This window comes from Cheilinus undulatus, linkage group 2, assembly GCF_018320785.1.
Source record: "Cheilinus undulatus linkage group 2, ASM1832078v1, whole genome shotgun sequence".
Classification (NCBI taxonomy): domain Eukaryota; kingdom Metazoa; phylum Chordata; class Actinopteri; order Labriformes; family Labridae; genus Cheilinus; species Cheilinus undulatus.
Window position 1 is genome coordinate 14,813,764 of NC_054866.1, and position 20,766 is coordinate 14,834,529.

General features: G+C 39.3%; 1 protein-coding gene across 1 annotated transcript; it reads left to right on the top strand.

Annotated features, from left to right (window-relative positions):
- Window positions 1-1,087: 1,087 nt before the first annotated feature.
- prss16 (serine protease 16) lies at window positions 1,088-20,766 on the top strand. Its single transcript, XM_041801610.1, has 9 exons — window positions 1,088-1,361; window positions 2,200-2,381; window positions 4,871-5,103; window positions 7,827-7,962; window positions 10,542-10,656; window positions 16,469-16,670; window positions 18,019-18,109; window positions 19,198-19,400; window positions 20,479-20,766. Exons 1-9 carry the CDS (start codon window positions 1,155-1,157, stop codon window positions 20,586-20,588), a joined length of 1,479 nt encoding a protein of 492 aa, XP_041657544.1. The 5' UTR covers window positions 1,088-1,154; the 3' UTR covers window positions 20,589-20,766.

Consider the following 20,766-nt stretch of genomic DNA (forward strand, 5'->3'; position numbering starts at 1 on the left):
AGCCTAACCCTTGGTGCTTGATCTCAAATATGTCACCTTCCCCACTGCCTTACCCTGAACCTAACCACTTGGGTTTTAATGCCTAAGCCTAAACTTAGACGTACGGACTTCTGGTTGAGACTTCCGGTAGGGATTGGATGAATGTCGGCCATCTTGTCTGCATCAAGGTACTCTTGATTGACTCCGCAGAAAGTTGGTGACCTCTGCACACTATGCGCCTCAGCATCGTTGACCTGGCTCCGTCATTGTACGTGGCCTACCACTTGGTGGCTGAGTTGCTGTCGTTCCCAGTTGCTTCCACTTTGTTATAACACCACTGACAGTTGACTGTGGAATATTTAGGAGCGAGGAAATTTCACCACTGGACTTGTTGCACAGGTGGCATCCTATCGCAGTACCACGCTGGAATTCACTGAGCTCCTGAGAGCGACCCATTCTTTCACAGATGTTTGTAGAAACAGTCTGCATGCCTAGCTTGATTTTATACACCTGTGGCCACGGAAATGATTGGAACACCTGATTTCTATTATTTGGATGTTTGAGTGAATACTTTTGGCAATATAGTGTATTTGAGCTGAATGGCATAACACAGTATCTATCTTGGTATTCTCCTTTAATGAAGAATGTCAAAGTTACGGAGCCCGGGAGGTGACATGAACGTGTTTATTTTTTTTTTAATACGCACGCGCGTTTTAGTATCTCGCGTAATAAAACGCGCGTGCGAGATACTAAAACGCGCGTGCGTATTAAAAAAATAAGCACTCTCATGTCCCCTCTCGGGCTCCGTACAAAGTAAATGCCACATTACCAGAATTAAAAACTGATGTGATTCTAGCAAACAAAAATGAGTTCAATAACACCAAGAAACACAGAAATCCTAGTTTAACATTATCGGGTAATTTATCTCTTTTCACCATCGAAAATTACAGGGAAAGCTCCGACACAATGTGTAACTTGCATAAATTTATCTCTAGCATTTGGAAAAGTGAGCGGAACTAGATACGTCACCAAAGGAACTCCCTGCAATTACCAAAGCTTGGAATCTGGTGTTCTCCTACAGTCCCTAAAAGCACCACCAGCGCTAGTCATATGACTACAGTGGAGAAGAAAGTGAACCACATGACGCTCGTGTCTGTGTCAAACCTTACACCAACATGGCTTTTCAGGCGTGCAGGCTGTCTCTGCGCATAGTAACCTTATTTTTCCTGTTATCTGTCTTCACTGGTGGAAAGGCTCAGTATAAAGGCTTCAGGAGGTTTTATCAGGTGCAGGACATCAGCTTGAGGAGTGTGTTTGAGGAGCAATGGTTCACTCAAAAGCTGGATCACTTCAATGGTGCAGACAGCAGAGAGTGGAAACAAGTAAGTCTGTTTTCGTGTGTATTTTTGTCACCACAGTATTAAAAAATACCAACCAGTAAAGAGATTAGATTTCTTGCTTAAATAGCCTAGCGTTTTAGACAAAACGAGAAATGAAAGTAACACAGAGAAGTAGCAAAGGCTGTACTGTATGTGCATCTGCAACAAGGAAATACCCTCATCAGAAATTTTCTTGATCCTCAGGCAAATTTAAGTACGAGAATAGCATAAAATGGAGGAGGAGGTCTTTATTTGCATTGGCATAAAAACAACCAAATTGGCACTTTAACAGCTCTTTGTCAGTGGCAGCAAAGATAAAACACCTAAACCTAAAAAAACATAAAATCATGGAAACATTTACTAACTTCCTTGTTGATGACACCTGTCTCAGATTCTAAATAAAACACAAGATACTTGTGCCCTATAAAGAGGATCAGCGCTCAGTTAAGAAATCCCTAATCCATTACTATTTGCCTCCACAAGTCAAAATAAATAAACCAGACCTTTGAGCTATTTACTTTTTTCTTATGTAAATAGAAATTAAGACAATGTTTAAACTCTTGCTTGTTTTTTGGGGAAAGAAAATGGTTGGTGTTGATTTTTCCATTTTCAAATGAAAATTAAATGACCACTAGTTTCTCATTCTTTAATATACATTTTAGAACCACAAATCCAGTCACCAAAAGAGACACTCATGCAACCATATATACAAATCCGATCTTCTCCGTCTTTGTGTGACTGGTAGGAGTTGGCATTCTCATGCTCTTCTTGAAGTGTAGCTCCTGAAATCCCCCTTCCTGTAGGATTTTCAGCTTACAGTTTCTGTCTTTTCTGCCTGCAGAGGTACTTTGTAAATGAAGCCTTTTACAAGGCTGGTGGTCCAGTGTTTCTGATGATTGGGGGAGAAGGAAAAGCAAACCCAGCCTGGATGGAGACTGGAACCTGGCTCACCTACGCAGAGAAACTGGGAGCCCTGTGCTTGATGCTGGAACATCGCTTCTATGGAAAGAGCCACCCAACAGCGTATGTCTGACTTCCCTTTTCAAGCTTTATATTCCCCATTTTTAAATCCCTGTAACACCTCAATGTGTTATAACACCACATAATGTGACAACTCAACAAAAGTAAAAGAATTTACCATGAAGCGCCAACACTGTTGAAAAGAAGTTACTATCTAGATTTGAAGAGAAATGGTTAAACCATGCCTTGATAAAACCTTAATTGAGGATATACAGTGCTTAACAAATTAATTAGACCACCCTTACCCTAACCAAAGTAAGGTTTATGCCACAGCTGCCCTAAATTAACAGCATTGGTAATTACCAGAAGCATTTTTTATGTTTTTGCAATGGTTAATACACCAATATGTAGAAGCTCTTTAACCCAAATGATATTTTTAATGCTAAAATATAATTATTATTGTTATCCATGAATTTTCAAATTTACTGATTTACAAAAAAACTGAAAAAATAGTAAAGCACATTATTATTTCTTGATTAATATGTCAAATTATAGTTATTTACTTGCATTCCTGAACAGTAAAATGAGTTTTAGTGGTTGAATGTTATGCTCGATTCATTTCTGACATTTCTGACAGAGAAGCCCAGTAAGCCGGCTCAAATTTGGGTGAATTCAGTTTGAAATTCCTCATTCCTGTTGAAAATGGTAAAATGTGGAAAGCTCACTGAAAATGAAAGGGTCCGCATTAAAGCACTTCATGATGCTGGATGGTCTTTGAGACAAATATGACAGGTGGTCTAATAAATTTGTTAAGCACTGTATATTGAAATCAAACATTATTATTGGTACTGAATCTTGTGTTCAAGCTAACCTAACAAGAAGTCTGAGACTTTTGGCTGCTCAGTTAAAAACAGGAATCCTTCCTCTGGCTCTTGAAGTCGGAGCAGAGACGGGTAATTTTGTGATTTAGGAGGAGTCGGGAATTCTCATTTTGTTTTATATTGTCCTTTCTATGATGATTTAGGATCACCTGTGATAAATGAAATGTTTGTTAAAAATCCTGAAATATTTTGGAGCAATGCTGATGTCGGGATAGAATGGTTGTTCACTTTTAATTTCTATAGGTTGACCTCTTCTGTAGAAAAAGCCTAGAAGAAATGTCAGGATGTTTTTTTTCACTGGAATTATTCTATCTAGTGTCTACTTTGGGTTTCTGTGTAAATATCTGTGTCCTGCAATCCTATTACTATACTATAATACTATAAAAATATTGCTTAAAGTAAAATAAAAAAAAAAAAAAAAAAATCAGAAAAACATCCCAAGAAATATAAACCGAGTCAACCAGACAGTGGGTCTGTTACTAAGGGGAAAAACAGCCTTGCATTTCCATGGTATGTAGACAAAGTGCTTAAATCTTTAATCCACCCTTGCTGCTTACTTTTTTTTTTTTTTTTTTTTTAAATGAGGACTCTGCTCAACCCAAAAACTGCACTCTATAGGTGTATTAACTAAACAGCAAACGACATATTTTGTTTCATGGATGAATTTCACTTAAGGTAAAAAAGCTGTTACAGCAGGCCTTCCTGGTTTGCACTGCCATTGATCCCAGAATGCTGAGCTCACAGTGTAAACCAGGAAGGACACTTGCAACAACTTCTCTCTCTCAACAGGTGAAATATATCCATGAAACAAAAACAGTAATTTGCTATTCAGTAAATACATGTTATGGAGGGCAGTTTTTGTTTGTACAAAACATAAAAAAGTAAGATTAGCTCAAGAAGAACCCAAATTAAACAGAAGTAGTCATCAAAACTGAATCAAATGAGACTGATAGTTTGGCATACAAAGGAGAAGCTTTTACCCAATAAAACATTTGTCCAGCATTACATGTTCACATTAATGATGAGACAAGTTAAGGCAGTGTAGAGTTAAAACTAAACAAGTGAAAAACTAAATAATCAATTTCAATAAATTCTGTAGTATAAATTATATTGGTCTGCTAGTATTCTTTATTTAATTTTGACTGATTAATGTCAATTTTAAAAAATACAAAAATAAAATACTTTATTAAAAAAAACACTGCATTTGGAGATATCATCATACAGTCCTTTTCCCAATCAAAAGACAGTAAAGTTAAAGTGTATCTTCATCTTAATTCAGAGTTTTGCTCAGCCATCATTACTAAAAGGTTGTTTGAAAAAGAATCAGTGAAATCAGATTGTCCAAATAGGGTGTTGTAACCTTGTATTACATGAATAAATAATTCCTCAGATTGAGGAGGCCTCACTTCTCTGTCTGGCTTGTTCCAAAAAGCAACTTTCACCACCACACTTCAAAATGTGACCGCAGCAGATTGAGAGATTTCAGCAACTCTGATTGCACAACACTGAGGGATCAACAAGAGAACATAAGTCAAACCGTGACGTGTTTGTTGTGTAAAGCAGCTGATGTACCACTAGATGGCAGCACAATCCCTGACTCCTGTATTTTAAAATGGACTGAAAACTTTGATGCTCGCTCAAACTCTCTTTTCAATTCTTGCTTTTCTTAAGAGACCTCAGCACAGAAAACCTGCGTTATCTCAGCAGTCGACAGGCGCTGGCTGATCTGGCACATTTCCGCACAGTGATGGCAGAAAAACGGGGGCTGACTGGCAGTAAGTGGGTGGCATTTGGCGGGTCGTACCCAGGATCTCTCGCTGCTTGGTTTAGGCTGAAGTTTCCACACTTGGTCCATGCCTCTGTGGCCACCAGTGCACCTCTTCATGCCACTGTCAACTTCCCAGGTATGAAGACACACCGGCCCCTCCATCAACCCCACAAACATACACTGGCAGGCACAACAAAATTGGTCTTATTTCCTTTCTATTTGGGAACATCAGGGTTTTAAGCCCAAATTTGTGTTAAAATGTAGTGATTCAAGATGATTTTTTTTGTTAAATAAATGATCTATTCTAGTTACAGGTTGAATTGAGATTATTTTAGTTCAGTTTTCACTAATAAGTTCATCTTTATGTAAAGCATCTAATAACCCTTATTTAGGATAATACTAGAATGAATGCCTGACAGTTATATGCCTCCACAACATATACAGTTACAAGATAGTCAAACTACGGTGCTGCTTGGAGGAAGAAGGGCAGGGGTGGTTATTGCTCTTGACATTGTACCTCCTAAATTTGTTTAGTTCATCCTTGTGTCCCAGTAAGTTTGACCTTTGGCCTCCAAATGTCATTAGCAAATCTGTCAGCCAGAGTGGTCATTTATGCAAAGTTTGAGGAAAATTCTTCAAATCCTTCTGAGGTATCATGTTCATAAGACTGGAATGGATGGCAGTAGGAGATAAGATATTAAGATAAGATATTCCTTTATTAGTCCCGCAAGTATGCATGGGCATGTAGTTGACAGGTGTAGCTATGTACAGTCGTACAGATGGGCAAACCAAAAATGTGATGCCTCCGGCCCTGTGTTACACCCAGACATAGCATAAAGATATCTCATTTCTGACTCCTGAGGATAGCCAAGCAACAAAAAAAGAAAAATTGCGGTCCTCAGTACTCTGTGCACTCTTGTGGATTTAAGTGTGAGGAAGAAGATGGTGGAGATGCCAGCCTCTGCAGTTTTGCTCTTTATTTCAAACAGGCTATGATCTTTTAGCCAGTTGGTGACAAGCAAAAACAGGTCTCATCAAAGTTGCAGCCAGCATGCCTCACCGACTCCTGATCAATCATAAGCTGATACCTGTTCAAAGACAGACAAGCACACAAATAAACAGACCCAAATCTACCTGCAGAAAAACACTGTGTAGCACTTTATATTAATGCCCTTGTAATAAGCATTTATACCTTAACATACACTTTTTAGCAGTTAAAAATGCAGCTACTGGATCTTAAGTGGACGCAGTGTCTTATCAACATTAATGAATGCTTTATTATGCACTTGTTAGCATGTTACAATTCATTGTTTGACATATATATTAATTTCTAACACATTTACAGACAGAATGCCATGGTAAGCATACAACACTGCAACATTATACAAATGTGCCCCCTTTAACTTCATGTTACAAAAGTTTGCTTTAGAAGTTGAGCTAGTATTTTTACTACAAACACATAAAAATGGTGAAATTTGGAAGAAATTTTTGTGTGCAGTTATATTTACCTCTGAATTACAGAGGAATTGGCAGAATTTCTTAGTTCTGTATTGCAGTGGCAGTAAAATGAAAATAAGTGGTTTTAATGGTAGTCAGTGTGGCCTCAAAGGGCTCTAGGAGGGAGCATGTGAGTTTTTTGTCTACACAGTGGAAAATTCTGTCAACACAGTGTTTATTCTGAAATTCCAAAATTCATTAAAAAATGAGCATTTTTGTCAAATATCATCATCTTTGCATGATAACTGCCAAAGAAAGTAAAAATACACTTAAAAAGCCTTAAAATGACTCTGGGGGGCCTGAGGGTTAAAAAAGCAGCATTTTCAACTGACAGTTAAATGAGGAAATAATATCTTCTTTTTCACATGGACATTCACATAAGATGACAAGGAATGCATAAAGTACTTATAAAAGTGTATATAGTTTTAGTCTTATTGTTGTACCTCCCCTGACTTATTCTTTTTAATAACCTTTTCTCTGAGTTGCTTGGAGTGTTCTTTTGTCTTCATGGTGTAATGGTAGGAATACAAATTAACCAGTGACTGGACCTTCCAGACACAGGTCTCTTTATACTACAATCACTTGAGACACAATTACTGAACCCAGGTGATCCCCATTTCACTAATTGTCAGACTACTAGCTGTTGAATTAGGTCAGTCACTTTGAAGGGGGTGAATTTTTATGCAGTCACTTATATTCCATTACTGTTTGTAGAGGATATTGTGTGTTTCTTGGATAGCTCAGAGATGAGGACAACCCACTTTCTCTATCCATGCCTGTGTTGTGTTTGGCTGAATTTGTTGTTTGCTTCAGGAAGTCCTCAGGATGAACATAAGGTCAGAGGAGCTTTGATCATGGACCCACACACTCCTGCTATCTTAAAGACATTATCACACCCACTCATTCTGAGAAAAAATCTGATCCACAGAGAGCAGTACAGATGGTGAACTGAGGTCTGGTATCTTTCCCATCTAGCCAATGGCACTGAAAGGTTACTTCCCCCCAGACATCACTGCCTTTAGTCAGCAGTAGGAGGTCGACTTTCCCTCCCGGCGTAAATATCCCAAGATTTTGAAATGTGCAGTCCCCTCAGAGGGTTTGTTTGAGAGCTTCATAAACCATGAAATTCACTTGTTGTGACTCACCATTTTACTTTCATCTTCACACAAACATCTTTAAACAAATAATTTCTCAAGCACTTGACTAGAACTGGGATCAATTGTTACTTTGAGGGTGAATCATTGCTTTTCATTGCCTGGAAATAGTCCTGTGTGTTTTCACCAGGGTTTTATTGTGGTGTTTTTATACCAGACCAGGTTTAAGTGTCCTTATTTCTTGCTTTGTGTCTTCATGTTTTGCTAGAATACTTGGAGGTGGTATGGCGTTCACTGGCCTCAGAGAACACAGAGTGCCCCCTACTGGTAAAAAAGGCTTCAGATACCCTTCTTGAGCGCCTGAAGGATCCGCAGACCTATGACAACATCACCAAGGACTTCAAGTACAGCATTTTATTTTCTGTCTTACTTCCTTATATTGTTGTGTATTTTAGTTGACCAAGCCCTAGAATGATATGGTCTAGGACTGGCTATATAATAACTAGGTAATTTTAAGCCAGATTTATATTCTTGTTTTTTCAGTTGTTATGGTGTAGTTAGGGTTAGTCATCATGAAGCTAAATGTCGTCTACATTCGTGTGGTTTGTATGACTGAAATAACACAGACATGGAGAAAGACTTTATGTCTGTAGTGTGCTGACCACACTGGACATCTTTTATTTTAGCCCCTTACACGTCATGTAGACATGTCCTCATGCAGGAACGAACGCACAAAAGTTCACAAAGGAGGTGCAGTGGTCTGCCCTGCTTCCAAACCACAGTGCCTCATCAAATAGGATACTTCTTTCATAGTCTCACCACAAAGTACTGTCACTGCACACAAACTGGTCTCACTGTACAGCTGTGTCTAAAATGAGCAGACTACAACATCTGGATGCTTCCAAAATTCATCAAAGTGGAGATCTGACAAAGAATTGGCACACATACTGTATGTACAAATATGTTAGTCTATGCACAACAAGATTTTGGTGAAAATGATAAAATAAAACTCTTACCTAATTACTGTCAGAAACCCAGTCAAATTGCCAGGGTCAAAATGATCAATCACCTTGGTACTAACCGTAAGTTCTGTCTCCTTTTGCTGGATAACAGCCTGCAGTTATTTTGCTGTAGTTTTCAACATATTTAAGACAAGTCTCATAAGACACGCCCATTCTTCTTTCGCCAATCTCTCACGCTCCTCCAGATTTGATGGTCTTCTGGCATGGACCTTCGTCTTCAGTTCACCCCAAAGACTTTCAATGGGATTCAAGTGTGGGCTTTATGCAGGCTTGTCAGTAATGTTCACGTTGGTCCTCTGGGGTTAGTTCTTCACCAGGCGCCATTATGTTTTAGGTCGTTGTCTTGTTGGAAGACAAAGCGACAACCCAGACCCAGTTTTGCTGCTGACTGCCTTTAGGTTTTCTATCATTATCTTCACATATCCTTCTTTCTCATGATTCCTTCCACCTTTACAGGATTCCCAGTTCCCGACACACTGAAGCATCCCTATAGTGTAATACTCCCACCACCATGTTTCACTGTGGGGACAGTATTATTTGGGTGATACACCTCTCCCTTCTCTCTCAAAACATAAGCAACGCCTCTATGGCCAAGAAGCTCTAGTTTGGTCTCATCTGACCAAAGGACATGCTACCAGGATGCATAATCCTTCTTCAGGTTGTCCAGTCTTGCTTGAAGGTGTCTCTTCCGCAGAAGTGGAGTTTTTCTTGATCTGTAATCTGCAGTCTATTCCTGTGCAGGGCTCTAGTGATGGTCTTCTCTGAGACTATAAATCATGACTTTTTATTCCCTAGTGTCTTGGCAGTTGTTCTTGGGTCTAGACACATCTCTTGCTAGTTTTCTTTCCAGGGTCTCTGAAATCTTCCTCTTCCTACCTCTGCCAGGCTTCTTCTGTACTGTGTGGCTCTGTTTGAATTTTTTGATGATACTTTTCACTCCACTTCCTGACACTTGGAAACACTGTGATAACTTTGTATATTCTATTCCTGCCTTATTAACAGTTCTTTTTCTCAAGTCTAAACTGATTTCTTTTGTTTTTGCCATTATTTTTTTTCAAATGACAGCTCAAACCCTAATGATTGATTTTACAAGTTTTGAGCTTATAAAGTTAAACAAACATCATTGCAAGGCACTGGCTGCTTGTGGCTCAACAGAAGGGTCAGTTCTAAAGGGTGGCTGATTATTTTGACCCATTAGTTTTGTGAAATACTATTTTTTTGTGTGCTAATTAAAATAATGTATTCTGAATAAAACCTGGATGTCTGGAAAAGCTGTGTTAAAATCCCTTGCTCTGTTAAACAGCAATTACTTAAGTGAAGTTAACATAGGGAGGCAAATAATTTTTTCTTCAACTGTAGATGCTAACACAAACAAGGTAGCTTGTTTTTCATTATAAATATTTTTGATTGATTTAAAACTGCAGCACTGGAGTCTCAGTCAAATTACCCCTAAAGGTCGATAGTATATCGTATCTCCTCAGGATTAGGGGGCGTTGAGTTTGGGGTGTGATGAAGTTTCCTATTGGGGTAATCACTATAATTGCAATCAATTCAATAGGTGTGAGGAAAGAACAAAATAACTACATTCCAAAACAAAGCTGAGATAAGGAGAAACAAAACCACTGAGTAGCTGACCAGAAATGATATTTTTTGGAGAGACGACAGAAACTCGGCAGCTAAAACACACTGGCCACCAGGCCTGTGATTAAGGAGAAACAAAGAAGGCTGGATCATGAATACACAGCAAGGAAACTTTCCCTTTAGAGCTGATGGAAATCTTATGAAATGTTTAATTCCAACATACTTTTGGGGGAAAGGCCTTAGATTTTATATATGACGACCAATAATGAAAGAAAATGTGGCAAGATGTAATGTTTAGCTTCCAAAACAGACTCTGGTCTTACTTTCCCCCATACTTTTCATTATCTCCCCTTACTTCTACACTTCTTTCTTCCTTCTAGCCTGTGCTCCAAACTGCAGATCCAGACAGAGAAGGACTCGGCCTATCTCCTAGAAACACTGGCTGGTAACTTCATGGATGTGGTCCAATACAATGAAGACAACCGGGTTTTTGCGGTGAGATGGGTCAGATAAAAATTAAATAATCATTCAGGTACTGCATTTTCTATTTACCTGGGTTGTCTTTGTGAGATCTAAAAATGGTTTGATGAGCCAAAACATTTAAGTGTTTGCACAGATATAGCTATATAAAACCTGAAATTTTCTAACCAGATACACATCATTTTTGTTTGTTTGATTTTTTTTTTTTTGGGGGGGGGGGGGGGGTGTTATCATATATCTCAATGCAAAACATGCAACTCAATGCAAAACATGCAACTGCAACTTTACATTTTCAAAATAACTGATGGTGAAAGTACGTTGGGGGTTCAGGTAGAAGGTCAGGGTTGTTTTCTGTAGTGACATGGTTGGTAGAAAGCTTACAAGATTTGGCCTTGCAGTGACTTTTAGATGTTATCAGTTCATCCTGGAGTCAGAATGGAAATTTCTGCAAAGTTGAAAGACAATCTTCCAAAGCATTCATGAGCACTCTACTTGTACAACTTAGAGAACAATGGAACAGTAAGCATGTCATTCAGGAGATACCAGGCATGCAGGGAGGGGATGTCAAGGAGACAGTACATGAAATCACCTGCGTCACACAGAGACTAAATAAAAGTTTTTCATAGACAGCAGGGTGGGATAAATTGAAGGTTTTCATGCCTCCAGCCCTGACATAATGGTTTTAGGATGTTTGTTCATGGATCCATCTGTCTGTCCATCCATGCAGGTTGGTTTTGTGAGTGTGATATCTCAAGAACACTTTTAGGAACTTATCTGAAACTTTAAAATGTCACCTCTGACTCATCACTGATTGGTTTTTAGGGCCATAGGTCAGAGGTCAAGATGATAGAGCCCCATGTTCATCCATTGCTTGTGAATGTTTTTTCTTCAAACTTTTCACAAATGTCCCCTCTGACTCAAGGATGAACTGGATATATTTCAAAGTTACAGGGTCAAGTTCAAAAACCACCTCAGCCTTTCTTCATGAGCCTCTCACTGTCCAATAATTCTACTTTCCACTGATTCATGTAATGGCCAAGTGATAGTTCTATTTCAGATATGATCTGATGAACCCATGGTTAACTGAGACAGCTAAAAGTAAGGGTTTTTGTCTAGTCTTTGTGGGCCAAAAGTTGACCTATAGTGTCCAGTCTTGGCTGAGTGAAACACAGGTATGAGGTGTAGGAAGGTTACAGGAAGCCTAAGCAGTCTACTGAAACTTTAGACACCCAGCAAGAGGCCCAGAAATACAGGTCTGAAAGAGGGTCTACAGGCTTGTTTTAACTTGTATCTCTTTATGAGAAGTGGGGCCCCCTTTGTAACCTGCACAATAAAGGCAGGACCACCTAAGGAAGATTAGAGCACTTAATTTTGTTTTCGCAGATTGAATGTAGTTCAAAGAAGTCAACACGTTTTTGTGCAGATATTTAACATGTCAGACAATACAAAATGACAATAGAGCAAAGCCCTCAAAGACCACCAGGTTCACGACAGAAGAACAAATCATTTTTCTGGCAGCCTTTGTATTATAAATTTATATCAGACTGCATTACATCAAAGAAAAATGGATGTCGACAGATTTTAAAGTACACCTTATTATAGGTGACAATAATCTTGTTTTTAGGAGAAGAGGAAGGACAGAGTTATGCATGAATTGTTCAATTCAGCAGAAATTATCTTTAATTTTTTTCCCCTTTGGGACATGTAAAGAACATTTACATTTTCTTTTTACTTTCATTATTTTGAGGAAGTTGCAGAGGTGTATTCTAAAGTAAACATTACACAACACTAAAAACACTGATTTACAAATTCTTTAAAACCTATATTCAATTGAATAAAGCACAAAGACAAGAATTTTCAGAGTTTTATTATGTGGCTTTTTTCCTTTGTTACAGAAGTAGGACAGTGGAAAGAGCTGGAAACAAGAATAAGAGAGTGGTGAAAGAGCCACAGGCCAGACATGAACCTGGGTCGTCTGCGTACGTTGGGATGGACCTAACCACTAGGCCATCTGCACTCCCAAAGACAAGTTATTTATTGTTCAAACTGATATACTTTGCTGTTTTTAGGGAAATATACACACGTTCTAAATGTGATGCCGTCAACACACTCTAACAAAGTTAGGACAGGAGCAAGAACAAAGTGTTGTGGATTACTAAAAAAGACCTCAAACATTCCCCAGGTAAGTAGGTTAGTTGCTAACAGATGATAGTACTATGATTTGGTATCAAAAGAGTACTTCTGAAAGACTCAGTTGTTCATAATCAGTGATGGTGTGAGGATTTCAACTTTGAGAAAGACTGCGTGGGCAATTGTCCAACAGTTTATTTACAGTGTTCCTAATTATTCAATTGCAAGGAATTGATAGATTTCATCATATACAGTCCATAAAATCATCAAACGATTAAGAATACCTGGAGTAAGGGCAAGGCTGAAAACCTGCACTGAATGCTCAGGATCTTGGATCCCTCAGATGGCACTGCATTTAAAACGAGCATAATTCTGTGATGCATATTAAGGCGTGTGCTCAGGAACACTTTGGAAAAACATTGTCAGTTAACTCCGAGCATCACTGCGTCTAGTAATGTAAATTAAGACTCTATCATGCAAAGTGAAAGTAATGTGTCAACAGCACCCAGAAGAGGCATCAACTTCTCTGGGCACGAGCTCATCTGAGACTGACCTAAGTGGAAAAGTGTGCTATGGATAGACCAGTCCATATTTCCAATCATCGTTGGAAATATTGTCCATTGAGATCTCCAGGCTAAAGAGAAAAAGGAACACCCAGATTATATTTAAAGCAAATGTCAAAAGCCAGCACCTGCGATAGTTTAGGGGTGTATTAGTGCTGTGGCATGGGTGATTTGCACATCTTTGAAGGCACAATTAATGCTGAGTGGTACATACAGATTTTGGAGCATGCTTCCATTCAGTCATCTTTTTTAGGGGCTCCCTGCTTATTTGAGCAAAATGATGACAACCTTAGGTAGAGATTCATTCTGGCTTCTGTTTTAAACTCTCCTGTAAGAATTATTTTAGTCAGACAGGAGTGTTTTGTTTACCTGCTTTACATGTTTCAGCTACTTCCTGTAGCTTTCATCAGAAGTGTCACATGATGGTGCTGTGACATGTCTTGTAGGCTGCTTAAATGGTTTTGCCAGACAGTAAGGGAAACTTACGCGGTCCTGGAGAAGGCGTCAGACATTAGGGAGCACATAATATGACAAGTAAAGCCCTGTACTGTTGAGCAACTTGAGATGTGCATCACCAAGGAATTGGAAAGAATTTCACTTTCAATATGCCAACAATGTGTCTGGTCCCCAGACGCTTACAGAGTTGTTAGAGGATGGTGGTGTGATGCAATGATAAACTCGCTCTTGTCCCAGCTGTTTTAGAACATGTTGCAAGCATCAAATTCAGAATCTGTTTTTATTTTAAAAAGTCAATTTTATCAGTTTGAAAACTAGATATGTTGCCATTGTGCTTTGTTAAATTTAACATAAGTGGAAGAGAAATTGCAAATTTGTGATTTCTGTTTTTATTCACATTTTACACAATGTCCCAATTTTTGGGGGAATTGGGGTCTGTAAAAACAAGGGATGAAAATGAGGCAAAATGACCTTGACCTTTAACTTACAATCCCTGAAATCTAATTGGTTCTTCCTGGAGTCAGAGTGGGCATGTATGAAAGGTTGGGAGAAAATCCCTAAAAGTGTTTTTTAGGTGTTGCATTCAAAAAGTTTGTGGGCTGTCAGACAGCTGGTGGACTTCTGTTATGTGCTTGGATGCAGTGTAATATCTCACACAGATGCTTATTATATGTTCTGTAATCTCTTGAGGCAGTAAAAGCAGCCTTTAAAGAGCATACAGAGGTTCACTTTTCTGTTCAGGACTTTCCCTACAGACAACACGTTACATTAAAAAGCTTGAACTTTGGAAAAATTCTCTATCATGGTGAAATATACCAGACACAACCTTTGTTTACCCTTTTTTAAAAAAAAATTCTGTATCTGTAAATCCATCCTTTGGCTTTTCCCTCTTGGAGCCCTTTTTTTATAACCACTATTTCCCTTATTCCCCTCCCCTTTTTTCATCCCGTCCCCTCTCTGTCCCCCTGGTGCCTTGAGGAGACGTGAGTCCGGTTACCAATAAGCTGATGTGAAAGAGAAACAAAAGACTCTGTGGTCTCTCTGGTTTCCTGTCGCCCCAAGCTAAAGAGACCCTTATAAAAGATCCGAGAGTGAGCGGTGGGCTGCAGAGTCTACAGAAACCAGCAGACAAACATAGCCAGCAGCTGCCTCTCTGACACAAAAGGCCTCGTAGAGAGAGAACGACAAGGTTTTAGGTACCACTGAGGAATTTGGGTAAGAACTAGAGCCATGGTGTAACTGAATCTGAAGAGTCAGAGTGGTGGCTTCACAGTTGAGGGGTTATCAATGGGTGCTTTATAAAATACGGAAGGACATTATGTAACACCACAGCTTGTAGATAAAGCACCATCAGTTCTGCTTTTTGCTCAAAAGATGGAGATGGGGTATGAGAGAAGTCATGGGTCATTTAGGGATAACAAGTCTTTCATTTTGCACCAAAGAACAACCTGTAACAACTGCAAATGTTTACTTCTCCAACTCTCATTCCAACACCACTTTTTTGTTTTGGCAAGTTTATACCTGACAGGGAGCAACCACAGTGTCAGACTGATCTAACCAAGCACTGAATGTGTGTTACTGAGAGGCTGCGTGGGTTTGTATAAAGGACAGGGGTCTTTATGGATATCTAAAAATTGCCCGAGTTGTCTGATCAGATTCATGGATCCAACTTTCTTAAGACTTCACGCTCATGGTGGCTGCCTCCAATTAACCTCTTTGTCAAGGCCACCCTCCTTGGTTACTGCTTAGTCTCATACTGCATTAAACAATGCAAGAACAGGGATTTATGTCCGTTTCTGTTTTCTAAAGGTTTTCAATATATCTACATGTATACAAAAAAGTCTGTGAACTTTTTTGCAGTTAAATTCACTTGTGCGAGTCCTTTAAGCAGTAGAGACTCAACATCTTGCAATTAGAGGACAGCCCCTCCCACAATGCATTGCATGTAAAAATTGCCCTCAACAAATATGGTGCTACCCACAGAAGAAAGCCAAAGTAAATGATTGAAAATGGATTAAAAATGGACAAAAAGACACTTGTTATCAGATCTAACACCGTGGATTTAATCTTTAAAGACCCTGAAAAGCCACCAGCGTTCTGGTCTTGCTACAAATAGTCAGCTTTCAGAGGCAAAAAAGAGTATGTGTCTATGACTTATGGTTCAAAAGTTAATAACGTTTTTCAAAAATATGTCACTTCTTGTTGAATATTACAAAGCTATTCTCAGAGACCCCAGGAAGTCAGCCAAGTTCACTAGAAAATGTTCTGTAAGAGCTACGAACTCATGGAGGACATAATTAGAAAGGCACAACACAGAGCTTTGACATGAAAAACAAGTTAGTGTCTATGACTTACGGGTCAAAAGTTACCAAGCAATTTACAGAGGGGTGTGCCTGCGGCATGGATCCACGGATTTGTGGATAATGGCTCTCCCCATGGTTCACTGTAGTCCCAAAACCTCAGAAAAGGCTTTGTAACCCTTTCCAGACTGATAGATGTGAATGACTTAGTTCTCATCTATTCTTGAATTTCTTTAGATCACATGATGTGTTACTTTTTGAGATTATTGAGGCATAAGTATTGTTTGATTTTTCCTAGAATCATCTGGTATTGTAACAACCCAGACTTAAAGAATGACTACCTAAGCTGCTACATTTATCTCACTGCTGTCATTTTAGGGTGCAGTGGGTACCAACATCACCATCAAAGTGCTGTGTGGCATTATGGCTGACACTTCACTGGGAGACCCATATGCCCGCTACGCTGCTGTGGCTCAGCTCATGATGGACACCTTCTCCATGAAGTGCCTAGATGCCAGCTTCAACAATTACCTCAAAGACATGACTAACGCATCCTGGGATGGGACGGCTGCAGGGGGAGGTTGGTGTAGAGTAAACATGTTTATTTTGATGAGGGAAAGGTCACTTTTATAACGTCATGACATTTTAATGTTGCTTGTACTACTAAGTCTAGTTAAGTCTAGTCCAGGCAAGTTAATTTTGGATAGAATAGCTGGCAGAGACAATGTCATGATGCATTTTCCACTGTCATCCAGCCATGATCCAGGAGCAATAAACTTAAGTGGAAGCACACAAATAAGTGGCCTCAGGAGACAAGAATGTAACACAGTAGCAAGAAGATATGTGTGGTGATGGGATTTAGTTACACTTGGGTACCTTTCACTACCATTAGGGCCAAATCATTCTTATTCTCACTGCCAACCAAATTGTCACAAGTTTTGAATATATTTACATAAATGAAAAGACCAAGGAACCCAGTGTGCTGACACTGTTGGATAACAGTTGGTTCTTTGGTAGGAAAAGCGGTTAAAAAGTGGTGTCAACCCCCGCTGGTCTTGTCTGTTTTGTTATGCATGGCAGCTGCACACACTTACAACAATGATGGCACGTGTCTCAGCCCTTTATACTGGTATATTGGTCACATTGGTAAATAGGACACTACCAACTTTTAGATGAAAAAAACTGTGATAAAAGTGCATTATACATTGAATTTTACCCAAAACACAACATTGAGTAAAGTACTCAAGTAAATTTACTTTGTTGCTGTTCACCACTGTTTATTGAAGTTTGAATTTGACCCGTTGGCTGTATATTGAGTGAAGAGGGGGGCTACATTTTTCCCCAGGGCTGCTGGTTGCATCCCTGTCTTAATATGACTCCCAAAATAACAAACATTATTTTAAAATCCCCAATATTTTTATTTTAGAATTTCAATAAGGAAAGTCGACTTTTCTTAAACTGGGTGTGCTATTTTTTTCTTTTTCTTTGTTATTTTGTCTCATATTGAAATAGTTACAGTAGTAATGTGTTACACTTTTCCATATTTTTCCATAAACAGGTTCTCTATATCCCTCTATTCTTGGTTTATGTTGTTCCTTTTTTGGTCCCATTTCCCAACTTTGGTTTCATGAGTGGGACTGCTCGAGGGAGGAAAAACTAGAACAGGAAGTGGTCACTTAAAAAAACCACTGGGATGAGTCTGCAGAAACTCCCCCGACCAACATAACACCCCCCCCCCCCGTCATGTTGGTTTCAGTTGCACTCTCTCATCGGTTAACTCCTGCTGAATAACTGAGAGTGACTAGGCACGCTATTTTAATCTATGCAAGCTTTGCCTGCTTACTATTTGGAGTGCTTTCATTCTTGTATACAAGCTAAATGTGCTGGCGACTAGTAAATTTGGTGTGTTTGTGTTTGTGTGTTGTCAGGGAGACAGTGGGTCTACCAGACCTGCACTGAATTTGGATTTTACCAGAGCACCGATTCACCAAACCAGCCGTTCACTGGCTTCCCTCTCATGTGAGTACCCCAGCCACTGCAACTGCTCCAAATGAGCTCACTATTACTCACCATAAGATCATCTTACAAGTGTTTTCACACTTTTTGCCCAAGGCTCACCAAATATCAAGGCAAAGGGGCATGGCAAAACATAGGCATATCCATTTACAAAAGCCTCTTAAACAAATATTCAGACAGGAACACTCTCATCTTACATTTAACCATTTTGTTGCAAAATGGATATAAATTTACTTGGCAGAAAAGACTCTGCTTAAAGGTCACACATTTTACCCTTTTAAGACAAGTTCATATTGGTCTAAGAGGTCCCCAAAACATGCCTGTGAAGCTTGTTTCTGAAAAAACACTCCAGTTTTGGATTTTTGTATGTCTAAAAACCCCTCTTTTTCAGCCCTGCTCAGAATCAGCTGTTTGTAGCTTTAAATGTCAATGAGCTGTCTGACTCCGCCCGCTCAGGAAGTGGATGTGGCTTAATGGATGTAGCTCTCCTGATCTTCCTGCCAACTGCCAGCGTTTTTCCAAGAGGGGAGGGCAAATCAAATCTTGGGGCGGTGCTTACTCCCCACATGACATCATGAGGAGGAAATCTGAGAACGGCTTGTTTCAGGGGCACATATTTTTGTTAGAAAAGCCTGAAAAGGTATATTTTGCATATTATGTGACCTTTAAAAGATGCTCCCTGGATTAGTCAAACAGCATGCTTTGACTTTTCAGAAAGCACATATCTAGAAACCCCAGTATGGATGGGTACATAAATGACTATGTGAATATGAATTTGATGGTGCATTAAGCTTTATGCTATAAAGGAGTAGGCTGGGGTGGTGGAAATTAAGCTTTGCCAGCAGCAGCGACTTGCTGTGTGCAAATATTATGATCATGTTGTAAAGTCAACATATGATCATGTTGTAAAGTCAACATATGATCAACTAAAACAAAGTATAAAAACAAGTTTATATTTGATCATGTAACATACGATCAAGTTAACACGAAATATAGCAGACATGTAAGAAGTCCACCTCTTCTACTTTCACCACATTTACCTTCATGTTTTTCTTTAGATGTAGCATTTTGAATCTGTGTTCCCTCAACAGGTTTCACGTCAGTCAGTGTGCAGACTTCTACAACGTCAGTGCTGAGCAGGTAGCAGAAGCTGTGGCCCTCACCAACGAGTACTACGGCAGCTATGGCATCACCTCCTCCAGAATTGTATTTCCCAATGGGTCCATTGACCCGTGGCACGCCTTAGGAATCACACAGGACATCAAGGCTGACCTTCCTGCTGTTTTCATCATAGGTGAGAATGTCTCATCCGTGGGTCATATGAGCAAAGTTTGAAGAATATCCCTCAAGGCATTCTCAAGATGCCATGTTGAGGCCTAAAGACCCTGACTTTTGCGCTTGTACCTCCAAAATGTAATCAATTCATCCTTGAGTTAGAGTGGACATATGTGCAGAGTTTAAGGAAAATCCCTCTGAGTTTCTTAAAGATATTGCATTCGTAAGTATGGTCCAGGCTGATGTGCTCACAGACAAACAGCTAGCATGGTGCCTCAGCCCGTGGCTTGCTGACAATAATTTGTCAAAACAAAACACTAAAATAGAGAAAATAAACTTAAATACAATGATAAAACTCAAAAAAGTATTTTAAAATGTCATCCTGGAGAAAACTGGTAACCCCACAATGCACTCCACATTTAACCATAGACATTTGTGCTGGCTTGGGCATACAGTACAAATGGTCAGATCCCCAGGCATCTCCTTTATGAAGAATTAGTTAAGGGGAAATATTTTATATCTCAAATGTGCCATAAAGATGCAGGAGAGGCCTTAAGGCCCAGAGTATGAACACTAACACTTTAGAAGCTGTAGTTTTAGAATGAACGGCTTGGAGACAGACCATACAAAAGATCCCATAGAGGTTAAGAAGCAGCTTTCCCAGCAGTCCAAGACAAAGAGACCAAGGATGAAAAAAAATATGGCCCAAAGCCAGAAACACAGACAAGTATCAGTCATAAAAGTGCAACTACGTAGCTTTCTGAGACTGATGGATGCCAACAATTTAAAACAATAAAATACAACAAGAGGATAGACAAAACTGACTAAAATGCATAATAAATTAACAGATTTTTCTTGAAGAACACACTGTGCACTTTTCCAGGGCTAGTGTCTATTAATGCGAGTCAAAAGCCCCCTCATTACTAAGTTTCAATTGTAGATTTCCTGACATTACTCAATCCAAGCATCAGCTTCAGGGAGGAACAATGACTTCCTTGTTCAGCTCTGAGTTTATTAGTGAATAATTGTTCTTGTAACTCATACACTGTTTTATTGTTTTGCTATGCTATTTCCTTTATATTTTGCCTCTCATCCAGGAACAGCCCACTGCGCCAACATGTACCCTGCCAGGGCTGAGGATCTCCCCCAGCTAACTATGGCCCGTGAACACGTCTTCTATCTTCTCCAGCAGTGGTTGAAGGAATAACTCACAGCCAAACAGGCATCAATGAAATTTAAGAGCAGACTTATTACTGCTTTGTCCAAATTTTCCAACCACATTACGACTTCTTAAAAGAGCACTTTACACAAGAATCAGGGGGCACAGGCATTTAAACTGAGCAAGATGTTTTTTTAATTGATGAATAAAGTTTTTTATGATTGTG

Coding starts and splice junctions, on each gene's coding strand:
- prss16 (XM_041801610.1), top strand. CDS start 1,155: ATGGCTTTTCAGGCGTGCAGGCTGTCTCTGCGCATAGTAACCTTATTT. Junction 1,362..2,199: donor ACAGCAGAGAGTGGAAACAA/GTAAGTCTGTTT, acceptor TTCTGCCTGCAG/AGGTACTTTGTAAATGAAGC. Junction 18,110..19,197: donor TTCACTGGCTTCCCTCTCAT/GTGAGTACCCCA, acceptor TTCCCTCAACAG/GTTTCACGTCAGTCAGTGTG.